The 16,406-nt window shown below is 48.9% G+C and overlaps 1 protein-coding gene across 1 annotated transcript; it reads left to right on the forward strand.

The window, feature by feature from the left end:
• The first annotated feature begins 11,619 nt into the window (after positions 1-11,619).
• Positions 11,620-15,672, forward strand: LOC127007551 (uncharacterized). Its single transcript, XM_050878721.1, has 2 exons — positions 11,620-14,230; positions 15,650-15,672. The coding sequence occupies exons 1-2, from the start codon at positions 11,620-11,622 to the stop codon at positions 15,670-15,672; spliced, it is 2,634 nt and encodes an 877-aa protein (XP_050734678.1).
• The last annotated feature ends 734 nt before the right edge of the window (positions 15,673-16,406 follow it).

Here is a 16,406-nt window from a genome sequence, read left to right on the forward strand (position 1 = left end):
GGAGTAACATAAACACTCTTTCTCTTCCTTCCTCTCTCCTCTCTCGCATGCAAATTCTTTTTCTTTATTCCCGGGTATCAAAACAGTTCCTGAGGCTTTTAGGGAAATTGCACTTTTTTGCCCCATTAACGGTTGGTAGTCCTGGCTTCCTTGGCGCTGCCCCGGCCTTTCTGCAGCCTGGAGGGGGAGGATGGCTGGGACTGGGTATGTGAGGGCGGGGCGGGGCGGGTTGGGACGGGGCGGGGCGGTGATATGCGAAGAAGAAAGGGAAGGAGAAGGGAGTGGTTTAAGAGGAGGAGAGAGGAGGGGATGAATTGGGGAAATAAGATATGAGAAGGAAAAGGAAGAGGCAGGGTAGGGTAAGAAGGGAAAGGAAGAGGCAGGGTAGGGTAAGAAGGGAAAGGAAGGGACAGGGTAGGGTAAGAAGGGAAAGGAAGGGACAGGGTAGGGTAAGAAGGGAAAGGAAGGGACAGGGTAGGGAAAGAAGGGAAGGAATCAAGGTGGGAATGAAGATAAAGGAAAAAATATGGATCGGGGTGTGAATAATAAGAAAAAGGGGCAGTAATTTGAAGGAGAGACTATAAGATAAAGTTAAGAAGAAGAGGGCAAGGGAAGCGAAATGAAGAGAGGGGGCTGGAGGGAAAGATATAGTATGGGGTATGGTAGGAGGGGGTGGGGATGGGCGGGGTGTGGGTGGGGAAGGGGCTGTGTTGGGGGGGGTGATGGGAGGTTTGCCCCGGAATTAAAAGTCTTTTCTCATGGTTAATCCCCGTCCCTTCTCCCTCTTTCCTCCTTATTATCACACACACACACACACACACACACACACACACACACACACACACACACACACACACACACACACACGAGACGTTACTTATATACTTTGTTTGTTTCTGTGCTTCCATTCAGAATTTTCCTCCACTTCTTATTCCTCCATTTCCTCCTCCTCCTCCTCCTCCTCCTCCCTGCGTGTGTAAATCATAAACTCTTTCTACGTGTGTTTAAAGAGACGCAGTTGAACAAAAGTAAAAATGCTCAACTCTTTATTTTATTTTCTGAAAGGGAGGGGAGGAAGAAGGAAGAGGAGGAGGAGGAGCGGACATCGGGGGAGGGGAGGAAGAAGGAAGAGGAGGAGGAGGAGCGGACATCGGGGGAGGGAGGGAAGGAATGCTGGAGGAGAGGAGGAGGAAGAGGAGAGGAAGTTTGTGAAATGGAAAACAAGGAATGAACGGAAGGAAGGAATTAGGGGAGAGGTGGAGGAAAGGAAGGGAGAGGGCAGATGGGAGGGGGGGGGGGGGGTAAGTGGGGAAGAGAGGGAAGAAAACTTGTGAAAGGGGAAACAGGGAATAAAGGAAGGAATGGGTGAGGGATGAGGTGGAGGGAAGGAAGGGGCAAAGTGGAAGAAAGTTTGTGGAATGGAAAACAAGGAGTGGAAGGGGAGAGGGAGGAAAGCGCGTGGAAAGAAAAAGAAGGAATGGAAGAAAGGATAAACGAAGAAGTGGAGGGAATAAAGTTTGTGGAAAGGAAAACAAGGAATGGACGAAGGAGTGGATAAAGGAAAAGGAGAGAGAGGAATACGTGTTGAAAGGAAAACAAGGAATGGACGAAGGAATGGATAAAGGAAGAGTAGAAAGCGTGTGGAGCGGAAAACAAGAAGTGGAAAAAAAAGGCAAATGATGAGGTGGAAGAAGGAAAGGGAAAGCGTAGAGGGCAGAAATGACGAGAGTAAAGAAAGCTTGTGGAAAGGAAACAGGTAATGGAGGAAGAAATGGGGGAGAGGGAGGAGTGGGAGGGAAGCGAGAGAATGGATGCTTGAGGGAGAAAGAAGGAAGGGAAGTTATGTAACGGAAAGGAAGGATTGGAGGAAGGAATGGGTGAGGGGAGAGAAAGGGAGAAAGGGAGAGGATGAGTGAATGGCAGGAAGAGATAGGGAGAAGGAGAGTTGTGGAAAGGAGAGCAAGGAATGGAGAAAGGAATGGTGGGGAAAAGGGAGAGGATGAATGGGAGAGATAGAGAGAAGAAAAGCTATGGAAAGGAAAACAGGGAATGGAGGGAGGAATGGGTGAAGGGAGAGATGGAGGAAAGGAAGATTATTGGAGACACGGTTCTGAGGCTTCGTGGAGAGAAAGGAAGATGTGGGAGGAATAAAGTGAGTGAACGAACACACACACACACACACACACACACACACACACACACACACACACACACACACACACACACACACACATTAAAGCTTAAGTAGCATTTTGCAATTTCAAGCACTTTCCTTTTTTTTTGTTTGCATTTACGTAAATAATGTCTCATCTGCATCTCTCTCTCTCTCTCTCTCTCTCTCTCTCTCTCTCTCTCTCTCTCTCTCTCTCTCTCTCTCTCTCTCTCTCAAACCTGGACACACTTTTCGTTCACATATTTCAACTTTTTCTTTCATAATTAATACTTTTAAAAAACACGTATTAAACTAAACATTGCATTGACGTGTGTAGGACGGATAAACACACACACACACACACACACACACACACTTGATAACGTCCAAACACCTTATTTCAGGGTCACAATTCAGTGTTATTTCCTCGTTAATTTAGGGCAGATGAGTGTTAGCCTGCCGTGACTCATCCCCGCCGAGCCAAGCCACATTCTTTCCTTATTTGATCCCTTAAATCTCCCCCCTCTGTGTGTGTGTGTGGGTGGGTGGGTGGGTGGGTGAAGAAGGAAGTGTTAGGAAAGGGGTAACAGAAGAATTATTTAAAAAAAAAAACGGTGACGGGAGAGAAGAAATAGTAATGCAAGCAAGGGTAGAGGTAGAAGAGAAGAAGAGAAGAGATAAAAGAGTAAGAGAGAAAGTGGAGAGAATAGAAGAAAACGAGTGAAGGTTGTATGAAAGAAAGAGAAAAAAAGGCTGGGGAGAATAGGAAAGTAAATGACAGGAAAGAGAAATACGAGTGAGGGGAGAAAGGAGAAGGGAATAGACGTGTAGGAAAGAAAGAAAAAAACAAAAACAAAAACTTGGGAGAATAGGAAAGGAAAGGGTAGGACAGGAGAGAAAGGAGTAGAAGTGAGAAGAGAAACGAGTAAGAGAGAAAGAAGAAAATAGGCATATAGGAAAGAAAGAAAAAAAGAAAAAACTTGGGAGAATAGGAAAGGAAAGGGTAGGACTGGAGAGAAAGGAGTAGGAGTGAGAAGAGAAAGGAGAGGAGAATAGGCGAGAGGGAGAGGGCCTTGGCGGTGGTGTGGTCGGGACAGATGGAGATATAAACAATGGCAAGATGTGGACAGCGAGGAGAGCCCAGCATCCCTCCCCCTCGCACCCCCTACCTCACCACCCTCAGTATACTCCCCCCATCCACCAACACCCTTCCTCCCTCTACCGCTGCATATCCACACACCCTTACCCCCCTAGCACCCCAGATGACACGTGACTTCTGCAGGGGACGTCAGTAGTAGAGGAGAGAGCCGGGAGGAGGGAGAGAGTGGAATGATGGGATGGAAAAGCATAAGTGATCGTGGTGATGGTGGTGGTTGTGGGCGGATGTCGTTGTGGTGAGGAGGAAGAGGAGGAGGAGGAGGAGGAGGAGAATGTGAAGGTCCGTTTGGAAATAGGTTGAGAATACAAGAACATAAGACCACAAAGAGTCTGCAAGAGGCAATACAAGTCCAATACAAGGCAGCTTCTGAGCGAGACGGGGAAGGGAGAAAATATAGGAAGGACGAGAGAGAGAGAGAGAGAGAGAGAGAGAGAGAGAGAGACGTTGCCCAGGTTTCTTCACTCTCGCTTCAGAAATTTACAGTGAGAAAATGAAATACGCACATATTTAGCGTGTCTATTACTGTGTGTGTGTGTGTGTGTGTGTGTGTGTGTGTGTGTGTGTGTGTGTGAACAGACTTACACGTGATTTTCTCTCTCTCTCTCTCTCTCTCTCTCTCTCTCTCTCTCTCTCTCTCTCTCTGCGGTAGTGGTGGTGGTGGTGGTGGCGTTGCGTCCGAAGAGAGGAGTTAATTATTAAAGTTATATTGTCGAGCTTCACGCCGGCACTCACTGACGCTCATGAGGCACACACACACACACACACACACACACACACACACACACACACACACACACACACACACACACACACACACACACACACACACACACACACACACACACACACACACACACACACACACACACACACACACACCGTTTTTCCCCCTCAACGCCTGGTTATCGCTTCTGTGTTGGAAAGAAATAGGTAAAAAAGAATGAACGAAGGAGGGAAAAAAATGAGAATAAGATAAAGGACAAACTAAGAGAAAAATGGTGAAAGAAGAGAAATATAATAGAATAAGAGAGAAATAACGACTGGGTTGAGAAAAGAAAGGAATGGAAGATAACGAGGAATTAAAATAAATGAGAAATAGAACAGAGGATATTAGTTAATAAAAGGAGATATATTAATTGAGGAAAATTGAGATTGGAGAGGAAGGAAGTAATGAGCGAATAAAGAAAGTTAAGAAATATATATAAAAGAAGAGGGAGAGAGAGAAAAAGAGGAGGAGAAAGGTGAAACGGAGAAAGAAAGAGAAAAGACGAATAAAGGGAGAGGAAAGAATCTAGAATGAATGTAATTTTGAAGCAATAAGAATGATAATAGTAATGCTAAAGATAAATAATATGAGCAATGATGATAATAATAATAACGATAAAAATAATAATAATAGTAAATGTAAAACTCCAACAACAACAACAACAACAACAACAACAACAACATCAACAACAACAACAACAACAACAATAGCAGCAGCAGCAAAGCCCTTCATCGTATCGAAAATCAAACAATGGATTCATGGACCTAAAAAAAAAAAAAAAAAAGAGAGAGAGAGAACCCAAAGTGCAGTATTGATGTGTGTGTGTTTGTGTGTGTGTGTGTGTGTGTGTGTGTGTGTGTGTGTGTGTGTGTGTGTGTGTGTGTGTGTGTGTGTGTGTGTGTCATTCTTTTGTTGTCAGAAGACGCAATAAAAAGTCGTAACGGATTAGTAGTACATAAAGGAATGGGGTCAAAAGAGAGAGAGAGAGAGAGAGAGTTGCGTTAATATATATATCGGTGTTTGAGTCTTCTAAGAAACAAATACAAAGAGAGAGGAAAGGAAAGGACGGGGAGGGAAGGGAAAAGAAGGGAAAGGAGGGAAAGAAATGAGGTAGAAAGGAAGATATAAAAGAAATAGATAAAGAATAAAGGAAAAAAAGAGGAATGAAAAGACGAAAAAAAGAAGGCTGAAGAGAAAGTGCGAAAAGAAAAAAAGGAAACGAATAAAACAATTGGGTGAAAAATGCGCTGCGTAAAAGAAAATTTGCATAAAGAAAAGAAATTACAAAGCAAAAATAATGAGAGAAGAGAAAAGGAGCAGAAAAAAACGAGGGAACGAGAAACACAAAAATTAGGAACAAACAAAACAACACACAACGCTGGTACAGAAGAGGAGGAAGTGGAGAACAAGAGGGAGGAAGGAACAAAAGCCTGAAGAGTGGAGGAGGAAGAGGAGGAGGAGGAGGAAGAGGAAGGAGGAGGAGGAGGGATCGATTTGGTTTCTCGGCCCAAGATAAACGAGGTGCATCGCTTTGCTCAAGAGACGTGAAGCAGCTGAAGAATTTTGCGGTGGGGAGGAAAAGGAGGAGAGAAATAAGGTGGGAGAGTGAGAGGAGAAGTGGAGAAATGGAGAGAAAATGAGACTGGGGAAGGGGGTGGAAGCTACAGGGATGAGTGTTTGTGGGGAGATTGATAAATGGAGAGAAAATTAGGGTGGATGGGAAAGCTGGAGCGACGAGAGAGTTAGTTGAAAGGTAGATAAATGAAGTTGAAATGAGATGAAGAGATGAGAGGTAAAGGAGAGGTAGAGAAAAAGAGGTGGAAGTTAGGAGTGTAGGGAAGAAGGGGTGGAGGGATGAAAGAAGAATATATGTGAGGTGGGAGAGTTAGAGGTTTGGAGAGATAATGAGGAGGAGGGGTCAGGAAAGGTGAAGGGGTGGAGGTAGAAAGATTGAAGGAAGAAAGGAAAGGAAGAGAAAGTGAGGGAATTAGGTTATAAAGGAAAAGTTGTGGAAAGAGAGGAAGGGAAGTGGAAGGAAGGGATAGAGGGAAAAACACTAATTAAAACGTAAAAGGAAAAAAAGAAAAGTAATAAAGGGCAGCAAGAAAATGGAACACTCACTCAGTAGGCATTAACAAACTCACAAAAGAATAAAAAGAAAAAGAAAATCACATGAAAAACCAAAATCCGTTTAAACCTCAGCTTGCCGTGAAACAATTAATTAGTCCTTTGCATATGAAGGGACTTATTTATTTTCAGGGACAGCAGTAATAAAAAGACCTTAATGGAATGATAATTTCTGCCGACAAAAGAAATGTTTTTTTTATGTCATTGGGAAAAACTGAAATCTCTTATAGTCTTAATTGCATAGACTTGTGATGCCCGTCAGTCTGTCAGTCACTCCGTCAACCACTCCGTCAGTCACTCCATCAGTCACCCTATCAGCCACTCCGTCAGCCACTCCGTCAGCCACTCCATCAGCCACTCCATCATTCACTCCTTCAGTCACTCCGTCAGCCACTTCTTCAGTCACTCCATCAAGCACTCCGTCAGTCCATTAAGCCGCTCCGTCAGTCACTCCGTCAGCCACTCCAACAGCCACTCCAACAGCCACTCCGTCAGCCACTCCGTCAGTCATTCAATCAGCAACTCCATCAGCCACTCACTCGTCTTTATCAGTCACCAATAGTCTGTCGCTCTCCCAAACACTTACCTCAGTCTTCCATGTGACCTGCTTTCATTCTTTCCTCTTCTTTTCTCCTCTTTTTCTCTTGTAACGGGTAACCAGAGACGAGCGCTTCTGGCGGAGGGGTAGGGACACACACACACACACACACACACACACACACACACACACTCTCTCTCTCTCTCTCTCTCTCTCTCTCTCTCTCTCTCTCTCTCTCTCTCTCTCTCTCTCTCTCTCTCTCTCTCTCTCTCTCTCTCTCTCTCTCTCTCTCTCATTCCTGACGGTTCCCTCCCCTTTGCTGTTTCTCATCCACTTTTTGCTCATCGTAAATGAACGAGTTGAGAGAGAGAGCGAGTTGACCGCGATACGCTTCCCTCGCGGGCGATTATTAGATTTCACGTTTAATACCCGTATGCGATATTTTCTTTTTATTTGCAGGGTGACGTAAATCTCTCTCTCTCTCTCTCTCTCTCTCTCTCTCTCTCTCTCTCTCTCTCTCTCTCTCTTTCCTCATTTTTTTCAAACAACACACACACACACACACACACACACACACACACACACACACACACACACACACACATCCCATAACGCTCACGGATCTCTGATAACACACGGGAACACTATCGAGTCGTGTGTGTGTGTATGTGTGTGTGTGTGTGTGTGTGTGTGCGTAGCAAGGTAACATATCCATTCCCTTCACGTACACATTTTTCCCTCCCCTTTTCACTATCTCCCTCCCTCCCTTCCCTCCCTCTCTCTCTCTTTCCCTCCCCCTCTCCCTCATTATCTCCAGACCCTTCCTCCCTGTCTCCCATATTCTTCCTTTTCCCTCCTATTTTTCCATTTTTCTTCCCCTCTTCTTTCATCAACATTTTTCTTCATGTTTTTGTTTGCTTTTTCCCTATTTGTTTTCTGTTTTTTTTTTCTCCCTTTCCCGACACATTTCCTTTTCTTTTTTCCCTCCGTCATCGATTCCCTTCAGTTTTCATTACTTTCTCTTCTCTGTTGTCTCCCCTTTTCTATTCATCCCTTATCTTTTTCTTACATTTCCTACTCTTCCCTTACTCTTTTCTCCCTTCTCCCCTCTTCCACCTTACCTTTCTCTTCTCTCTACCCTCTTCCACCTTATATTTCTCTCCCCTCTCCTCTCTTCCACTCTATCCTTCTCTTCCCTCTTCCAGCTTACCTTTCTCTTCCCTCTTCCCTTTCCCACATTATCCCTCTTTCCCCTCTCCCCTCTTCCACCCTGTCCTTCTCTTCCTTCTCCCCTCTTCCACTTTACCCTTCTCTTCCCTCTCCCCTTCTCTTCCCTCTCCCTTCTTCCACTCTATCTCTCTCTTCTCTCTCCCCTATTCCACTCTATCCCTCTCTTCTCTCTCCCCTCTTCCACTCTATCCCTCTCTTCTCTCTCCCCTCTTCCACTCTATCCCTCTCTTCTCTCTCCCCTCTTCCACTCTATCCCTCTCTTCTCTCTCCCCTCTTCCACTCTATCCCTCTCTTCTCTCTCCCCTCTTCCACTCTATTTCTCTCTTCTCTCCCCTCTTCCACTCTATCCCTCTCTTCTCTCTCCCCTCTTCCACTCTATCCCTCTCTTCTCTCTCCCCTCTTCCACTCTATCCCTCTCTTCTCTCTCCCCTCTTCCACTCTATCCCTCTCTTCCCTCTCCCTTCTTCCACTCTATTTCTCTCTTCTCTCGCCTCTTCCTCTATCCCTCTCTTCTCTCCTTCTTCCACTCTATCTCTTCTCTCCCCTCTTCCACTCTATCTCTCTTCTCTCTCCTCTTCCACTCTATCCCTCTCTCTCTCTCCTCTTCCCCTCCTCTATCCCCTCTTCTCTCCCCTCCTCTATCCCTCTCTCTCTCCTCTTCCTCCTCCTCCTCTCTCCTCTCTCCTCTTCCCCTCCCTTCTTCCTCTCCCTCCTCCTCCTCCTCCTCCTCTCGTCGTCCCCTCTAGCTTCCCTTCAGAGAGAAAGAGAAAAAATGTAATAGGCTTTATCCAGGTAAATCAGTTTTTTTTTCTCTCTCTCTCTCTCTCTCTCTCTCTCTCTCTCTCTGTCTATTTATCTATTTATATATCCGTTTTTCTATATATCTGCCTTTGCCTATCTATCTCTCAGTTTTATATTCTTAGGTTTTCATCATCAACATCATCACCACCATCACCACCACCATCATCACCACCACCATCATCACCACCACCATCATCACCACAACTATCATCACCACTACTATCATCATCACCACTATCATCACCACCACCACCATCACCATCATCGTCGTCATCATCAGTGTGTCTGTCTGGTATGTGCTGAGTTAGTGTCGGTCTCTCGTTATTCTCTCCTCATTATTTACTTTGTTTAACTTTTCCTGTTCTCCGCCCCGCTCTGCTCTCCTCTCCTCTCCTCTCCTCTCCTCTGCTCTCCTCTTGTCTCTCGCTCTCGACTTAATTATGTTTGCAAGTTTGGACGTTGCTCGTGATTTTTTCTTTATTTTTCATTAACTTTGAACTTCGCGTCTGCATATTTCATTATTATTATTGTTATTATTATTATTATTATTATTATTATTATTATTATTATTATTATTATTATTATTATTATTATTATTATTATTATTATTATTATTATTATTATTATTATTGTTATTGTTGTTGTTGTTGTTATTCTCGGTGGCAGTGAGGTTGTTTTTAATGTTATTGTTATTCGTTTATATATTCTCTCTCTCTCTCTCTCTCTCTCTCTCTCTCTCTCTCTCTCTCTCTCTCTCTCTCTCTCTCTCTCTCGGATTAAGGTTAAGTCGCTCTGGTTGGGCCGCAATGTTTATGTGGTCTGTTATTCTATGTAGATTCTCTCTCTCTCTCTCTCTCTCTCTCTCTCTCTCTCTCTCTCTCTCTCTCTCTCTCTCTCTCTCTCTCTCTCTCTCTCTCCCCCCCCCCCCTGACGTGAATGGGGGCGATAGAAGTCAGGTATTGCCACTTGTCACGAATACTTTAAAGGCGAGATCCTCTTCACTTATATACTTTTTATCTCGTTTGTCCTTTCTTCCATTTCCTCCTCCTCTTCCTCTTCCTCCTCCTCCTCCTCCTCCTCCTCCTCCTCCTCCTCCTCCTCCTCCTACTCCTGGTCTTAGTATTTTCCTCTTCGTCCTTTTTGCCTTTTTCCTCGTTCTTGTATCTGTCTTCATATTTCTCTTCTTTCTCGTATATTTTTTCCTTATTATTTATCCTGCAGTTGTTTTTCTTTCTCTTTGTCATGTCCTGTATTTTTATTTTATTTTTTCTGTCTCTCCTCCATTAGCTTTTCGTCCTCCACCTTTTCTTTTCCTTTCTTCTCATTTTCCTTCTTCGCCTCCTCCTCCCTTTCTCTTCCTCTTACTCCTTTTTCCTCTCCCCTTCTTCTCGATCGGGTGTACTGTATTTTTTTTTTCTACACAGATATAATATTCTTTTTCGGTAAGCTTGAAATGAACTATTAGTGAATCATTATTATTTTCCCATCTGCATTTCTTCTCATTAAATTATAGGCGAAAACGAAAACGGGAGGAAGGGGTGAACGATAACAAAGAAAACGGGGAGAGGAGGGGTGAACGATGACAAAGAAAACGGGGAGAGGAGGAGCGAACGATAACAAAGAAAACGGGGAGAGGAGGGGTGAACGATAACAAAGAAAAGAAGCAAACAGATGGATGGATAACCGCGCTGACCCGTAGACAAAGACTGAAGGAGGGGAGAGAAGGGCCGAGGGAGAGAAGAGAGGAGGAGAAGGAAATGACGGGGAGGGAAGAGATGGGCTGAGGGAGAGAAGAGCGGAGAAGAAAATGATGGAGAGGAGAGAGAAGAGAGTAGGTGAAGGATATGGTAGTGAGGGGAGAGAAGGGCTGAGGGAGAGGAGGGACTAGGAAATGATGATGTGACAATTCCGTGATTCTGCCACTCGTATTGCGGGGTCTCTGTGTCCCCTGTGTGTCTGTCCTGTGTGTGGCGGATGTGGCGGCGGTGTGGCAGTGTTGTGTAATAGTGAACGTGATGATGTAAGTCTGTGTGTGTGGGTGGGGAGATGGTTGGCAGGTGGGTGTGGGTGGGTGGGGAGGTGGTTGGCAGGTGGGTGTGGGTGGGTGTTTAGTCGGACGATACGGCGCTTAATAGCTTAATGGCACACCAAGGAGTTACGTGAACAACATAAGCCGTAGCAGCAGCAATAACAGAACAAACAATTGAGGTTTCTATTACTATATATGCTATTGAATATAATACTACCCTTACTACTACTATTACTACTACTCTCTACTTCTACTGCTATGGCTACTACTGCTACTATAAGGCAAACTCATCGTAGAACAAAAGAACAAAAAGTGCAGAGGAAAAATGTTTTCAAAGGGAAAACGAGCTATTATCTGACGTGGCCGAGAGAGAGAGAGAGAGAGAGAGAGAGGTTAAGTATGGTTATCTGTAAAGTTGTACCTGTCTCTATTTTCAAAAGTCCTCGGGAGGGGTGTAATTCCCGTCAGCGGTGGTCGTGGCGAGCGGGAACACGTGTTAGTCGTTTCGTGGTCGTCACGCTGTGGTCGTTCTGGTTGTGTACGCGGCGGGCGTCACTTTGCTGACACTCTCCTTACCCAATTTGTGTTCCAGGTGACAGTGTTACAGTGTTACAGACAAGTGTTTCATGCCATGTGGCGGTGACTCTGAGGTGCAGGACGCCCATGTGGCCCCGCCCCGCCACTCGCGCCCACCTGCCCTTGTGGCAGCTGAAATCCAGGCCGGCATGGCGGCCCGCGGACCTTGGCGGCGGTGTGTGAGGGGACCGCTCTAGGGCGGAGGCGTGGGGCTGGCGCGGGCGTGCTGAGCCGGCCAAGGATGGTGGCCGGGGGCGTGCAGAGCGTGGAGGAGGGCGCCCTCTACGCCACCCACCCCTCATACTACCCCCAGTTTTACTCCACTCTCCTCCCTCCTGCGCCCCCGGGCTCCTACTCCTCCTCCAACTACTCCTCCTCCACTTACTCCTCCTCTGGCCAGTCTTCAGACTACTCGTGGCTGAAGCTAGAGGGGGGGCCCGGGGGGTGCCGCCCCTCACCTACCGGCCGCACGCGCCACCCGCGGTGCACCTGCCCGTCGCCTGAGGCCCTGCGGCAGGCGCGGCGGGCCCTGGCGGCGCGGCGGGCACGCGTAGCCCGCGACCCTCGCTGCACCTGCCCCAGCCCAACCCTCAGCCGTGACCCCAGCCCGTGGGGGGGAGGCTCCCCATCGCCCCCCTCCACCCCAGCCACAGCCTCCCCGCCCCCCAGACACCCCCGTTGCACCTGCCCTGAACCTGACCTGACACACAGGCTCTCGGCCGCTCGGAGGGCACGCTCTGCTCGGGACCTGCGATGTACCTGTCCCACCACTGGCACGCCTACCCCCACTCCCACCCCGCCACCCCACTCCCAGGAGCCCACCTGCACATGTCAGCCGCCGCTCAGCACTCAGCCGCAGCAACCGCTGACGCGTCGCGCCTCCAAGAGCCGCCTGGTGCACGCAGTGCTGCTCAACAGCCCCGGCAACACCGCCATCAGCACTGAACATGGCGACTTCGTGCCGCTGTCCGATGCTCCCACTAAGATCTCGGAGTCTCCGAATCTCAGCAAGACGCGGGCCAAGGCAAAGAAGCAAAAGGAGAAAAGTAAAGGCAAAGGCGCTAAAAGCGACGAGGATACCAAGAGCGGAGATGGCGGCGAGGACTCTTCTCAGCCGGCGTCTCCTGCACGCCGCGTGAAGGATAAACTCTGCCACCTACGACACAAGATGGTGAGCGGTGTGGCTGCCCTGACCTCATCCCGCCCCCACAGCAGGGAGGGGGACGGCCACACCTGTCGCTGTGAGAGTAGCGGCGAGGGCGGCCTGCGTGTTCGAGCACCTGGAACTGTCACGAGGGTGTTGCCGGCGCCCGCCCCGACGCCTGTAGATTTGACGCCTCAGGGAGACGGAGGATTCCCCACGGTTAGTGAACAGCGCCCAGCGGAAGGGTCCTTCCCAGTGGAAGACCTTCCCCAGCCTATCTTGGAGGGTGTGTGTTCCCCCTTGGGCGAGGTGCCGCCTCTCAGCCCTCCTGAGGAGGCGGTCACACCCTTTCCCCGGCAGCCCTCCTCCCTATCTCAGAGTATGTATAGTCACACCCCTTTAGCCTCATCTTACCTCACATTGGAAGGTCACAGGAGCCCTGGGTTCATTGCTCGAGGCCTGCGGGACCTGCAGAGGCTGAGTGCCTCCCATGGACACCTCTATTCTCCTGAAAGTGCTGCCTTAAGCAGGACGAAATCACTTGAGCTTTGTGATAAGGATTCGCAAGAGGGAGAAACCGAAAGCTCTGCACCCTCCTCAAGAGGCTCCGTGATCCACCTGCCGCCTGCGTCGTCTCCTGCTCAGTGTTGGACCAAACAAGTCCTGCCGCAGTCATCGGGGTGCAGGTTGCAGACTGGCGGCGACACTGTGTACATATCAACGCCCTGCATCAGCACCAACACTAGTGTGTCCACGGCCCTCGGCAGCAGCAGGATCAGCGCGGCGAGGTCTGTGGACAAAGTGCCGGAGGCCGGGACGGGGCCGGACTATGAGAATGTGGTGTTCCATGACTCAGGGCGCTACGTGATGCTGAGCAAGAGGCTGCTGGACAAGTGGCAGCTGTCCTACGAGGCGTGTCTGCCCCCCGAGCACACCGCCACACAGCCTCAGAGGGCGCTGCACGGCGAAGGCGGCATCCCGACTGTGACGGTGACTGAGAACGTTCAAGTGTCTACCGCGTTGCCTTGTGATGAACGAGAATCAGACAATGTTGCCTTAACTCTGACGCCTCCCTCGGCCACCTCCACCTCCACTACCTCCACTACTGCCACTCACCGCACCTCCCACCCCTCGCTGCTCTCCACCTTCACCCACTCCACCAACACCATCACTTCTCTGTCGTCAACGCCGTCATACTCCTCCCTCAACCAAAGCTTCCTAGACATGACCCTTCAGTTCCCTGAGGTGCCGGCGCCGCCGCGCCTCTCCTTGTACCAGTCGTCAGTCTTGCCGTCACCGCCCACCGCCGTCACCTCCCTCATCAACCTATGCTCGTCCACTTCCACCTTCGCCCCCTCCACACCCCTGCAGGCGCACCCCAGCCCCTCCTCGCCGTTGCTGTCGCCCGCCTCCACACTGCACCACCTCGCTACGCAGCACGTCGGCGGCCTGGTGGAGGAGACGCACCACTCCCTGCCTCGGGACGCCAAGCTCGCGGTCCCCAAAACAGACACGCCGCGGAGGGGCCGCGAGGAGTACCGTTCGTTCAGGAGCCTGGCCCCTGCCGCGCCTGCCCACGTGCGGCGACACAGTGACGTCACCTCCACGTACTTCAGCAGGAAAGGTAAGTCCCAGCAGAGCCACACTGAGCCACAACCATGCCTGCAGGGAGCCGCTGGCACCCCCCTCCTGAGGCACCAGATGCAGGGTATAATCCCCCCCCCCCCCTTATCTCTCTCTCTCTCTCTCTCTCTCTCTCTCTCTCTCTCTCTCTCTCTCTCTCTCTCTCTCTCTCTCTCTCTCTCTCTCTCTCTCTCTCCGGTAACCTTATTTTTCACTCTTTCCTCTTCATCTTCCTCCTCTTGTTTCACCCTCGCCTTTGATTTACTTTTTTTCACCTCTTCTCTTTCACATTCTCTCTCTCTCTCTCTCTCTCTCTCTCTCTCTCTCTCTCTCTCTCTCTCTCTCTCTCTCTCTCTCTCTCTCTCTCTCTCTCTCTCTCTCTCTCTCCCCCCCCCACGTCGCATTTCAACCCCCGCCGCCTCACGTAAGTACAGTCTATCGTTTACGCTTTGTGTGTCGCCCTGTGCTTCAAGCTTCAGCCACGGACGGTAAGGACTGGCCGGGATGTTTGCAGGCCTCATTATTGCCGTGTTTGTAGACTCGTAGTGTGCAGTGTTTTTAGAGTAAGTTACGAGAACAAACATAAAGAAGAGTGCTTTTGTTGAATATTTGATCATTGTGACTGTGTGTGTGTGTGTGTGTGTGTGTGTGTGTGTGTGTGTGTGCAGTTGATTAATCACGGCTCTTTTTTCCCCCAGGTGAGTGGCGGAGACGTCATCCCGGCCCACCAGGTAAATAATATCATTCCGTTTGGTGCTTAGAGCCGCCAGCACCTGCACCGCACCGCCTGCCATCCTGCCTGCCACTCGCCTCCACCACACCACCACACAACTCCATCACACATTTCACAAATCTGTATCATACCACACCACACACCTCTCGTCTCCACCACACCACACACCTCCACACACCACACAACTCCATCACAAATCATTATCATGCCACACCACACATCTCTCGTCTCCACCACACCACACTCTACCACAACACACACCATATACCTCCTTTGCCACAACACACACCCGTACCACTCTACACCACACACTTGTACCATACCGTACCACATCACACATCTGTACCATAACACACACATGCACACACACCTGCCGCGCTCTCATACTAGCCGCACCACACCTGTCTTGCCTCACCTGTACGTAGACACACAGGCAGCCAGAGTAGACACAGAGAGGCGCAGCGGCGGCACGGAACACCCTCCTCCTTTTGTTCCCGTTTCCTTCCTCCGTACCTCCTTCCTTGATGCCTCCCCCCATCCCCCTCCCCTTTCCCCCCCGCGGCATACTCTCCTTTTGTATATTCATGTACATATTCTACACCTGCTCTTTTTACTCTCCTTGTACTCATTTTACAAGTTCAGGTTCTCGTGCGTAGTTATAGTAATTCGTGTTTGAGTAATCGTTTCTGTGGCCATCATTAACTTCTTCTGCCTTCATTTTCTTTTGTTTTTCACTATTGCACTCAGATCTTTCGTCTCCCTTAACTACAGAGAGGAAGGTAATCCCAATATAGAGATAAATTCGCTTGCCTCATCAGCGTACCTGTCTGGAGAGGTGTTAATTAAAGATGATATGGAGGATGGTTTGTGGACTTTACAATGAACGGAGGGAAATAAGGGAGGGATGGGTTGAAGGTAAAAGGAGAGATAAGGTTAGGGGAGGAAGGTATACATCGAAATAGACGGAAATATATTGAAAGAGAAAGGAAGAGTTTCACCTCCCCCATCATATCCTCTCCTCGATCATTGTGCGGCACCTCTCCTGCGTTACCTGTCCCATTAACCTTTTTCTCCGTTCATTACCTGCCTGCTTAATGGTGCAAATGATCAGCGGAAATGTGGTTTTTGGACTCGCCCGCCGCATCAGTTTTTCATATATTTTGTCCTCTGCTCGAGACCCGTGTGGCATCTGTCTTGTTCGACCAGTCCATCTAACCCTTCACCTCCATCACGAGCTGTCTCACCTTCATCAACTCGCGTCAGCATCGTCAGGTCGCGATTCAGGTGCTCCGTCCATCACCTCCCGCACTCCAGCGTCCTCATTCTCACAGCGTCCCCCTCACTCACCTGTCTGCTTGATTGCGGTGCAGGTAATTGGCTCAATACACGTGTGATCCTCGGAAACGTGGGAGTGATCTGTTGACGCCCCGCTGAGGAGGAATGATCTAACGAGAATGGCGTCGGTTAAGCGGGTTTACTGTAGCCTCTGTGACGCCAAACAAACGAAGCCAGTCCAGGATAGTCAGAC

The sequence above is a fragment of the Eriocheir sinensis genome, chromosome 35 (genome assembly GCF_024679095.1).
Source record: "Eriocheir sinensis breed Jianghai 21 chromosome 35, ASM2467909v1, whole genome shotgun sequence".
NCBI classification, from domain to species: domain Eukaryota; kingdom Metazoa; phylum Arthropoda; class Malacostraca; order Decapoda; family Varunidae; genus Eriocheir; species Eriocheir sinensis.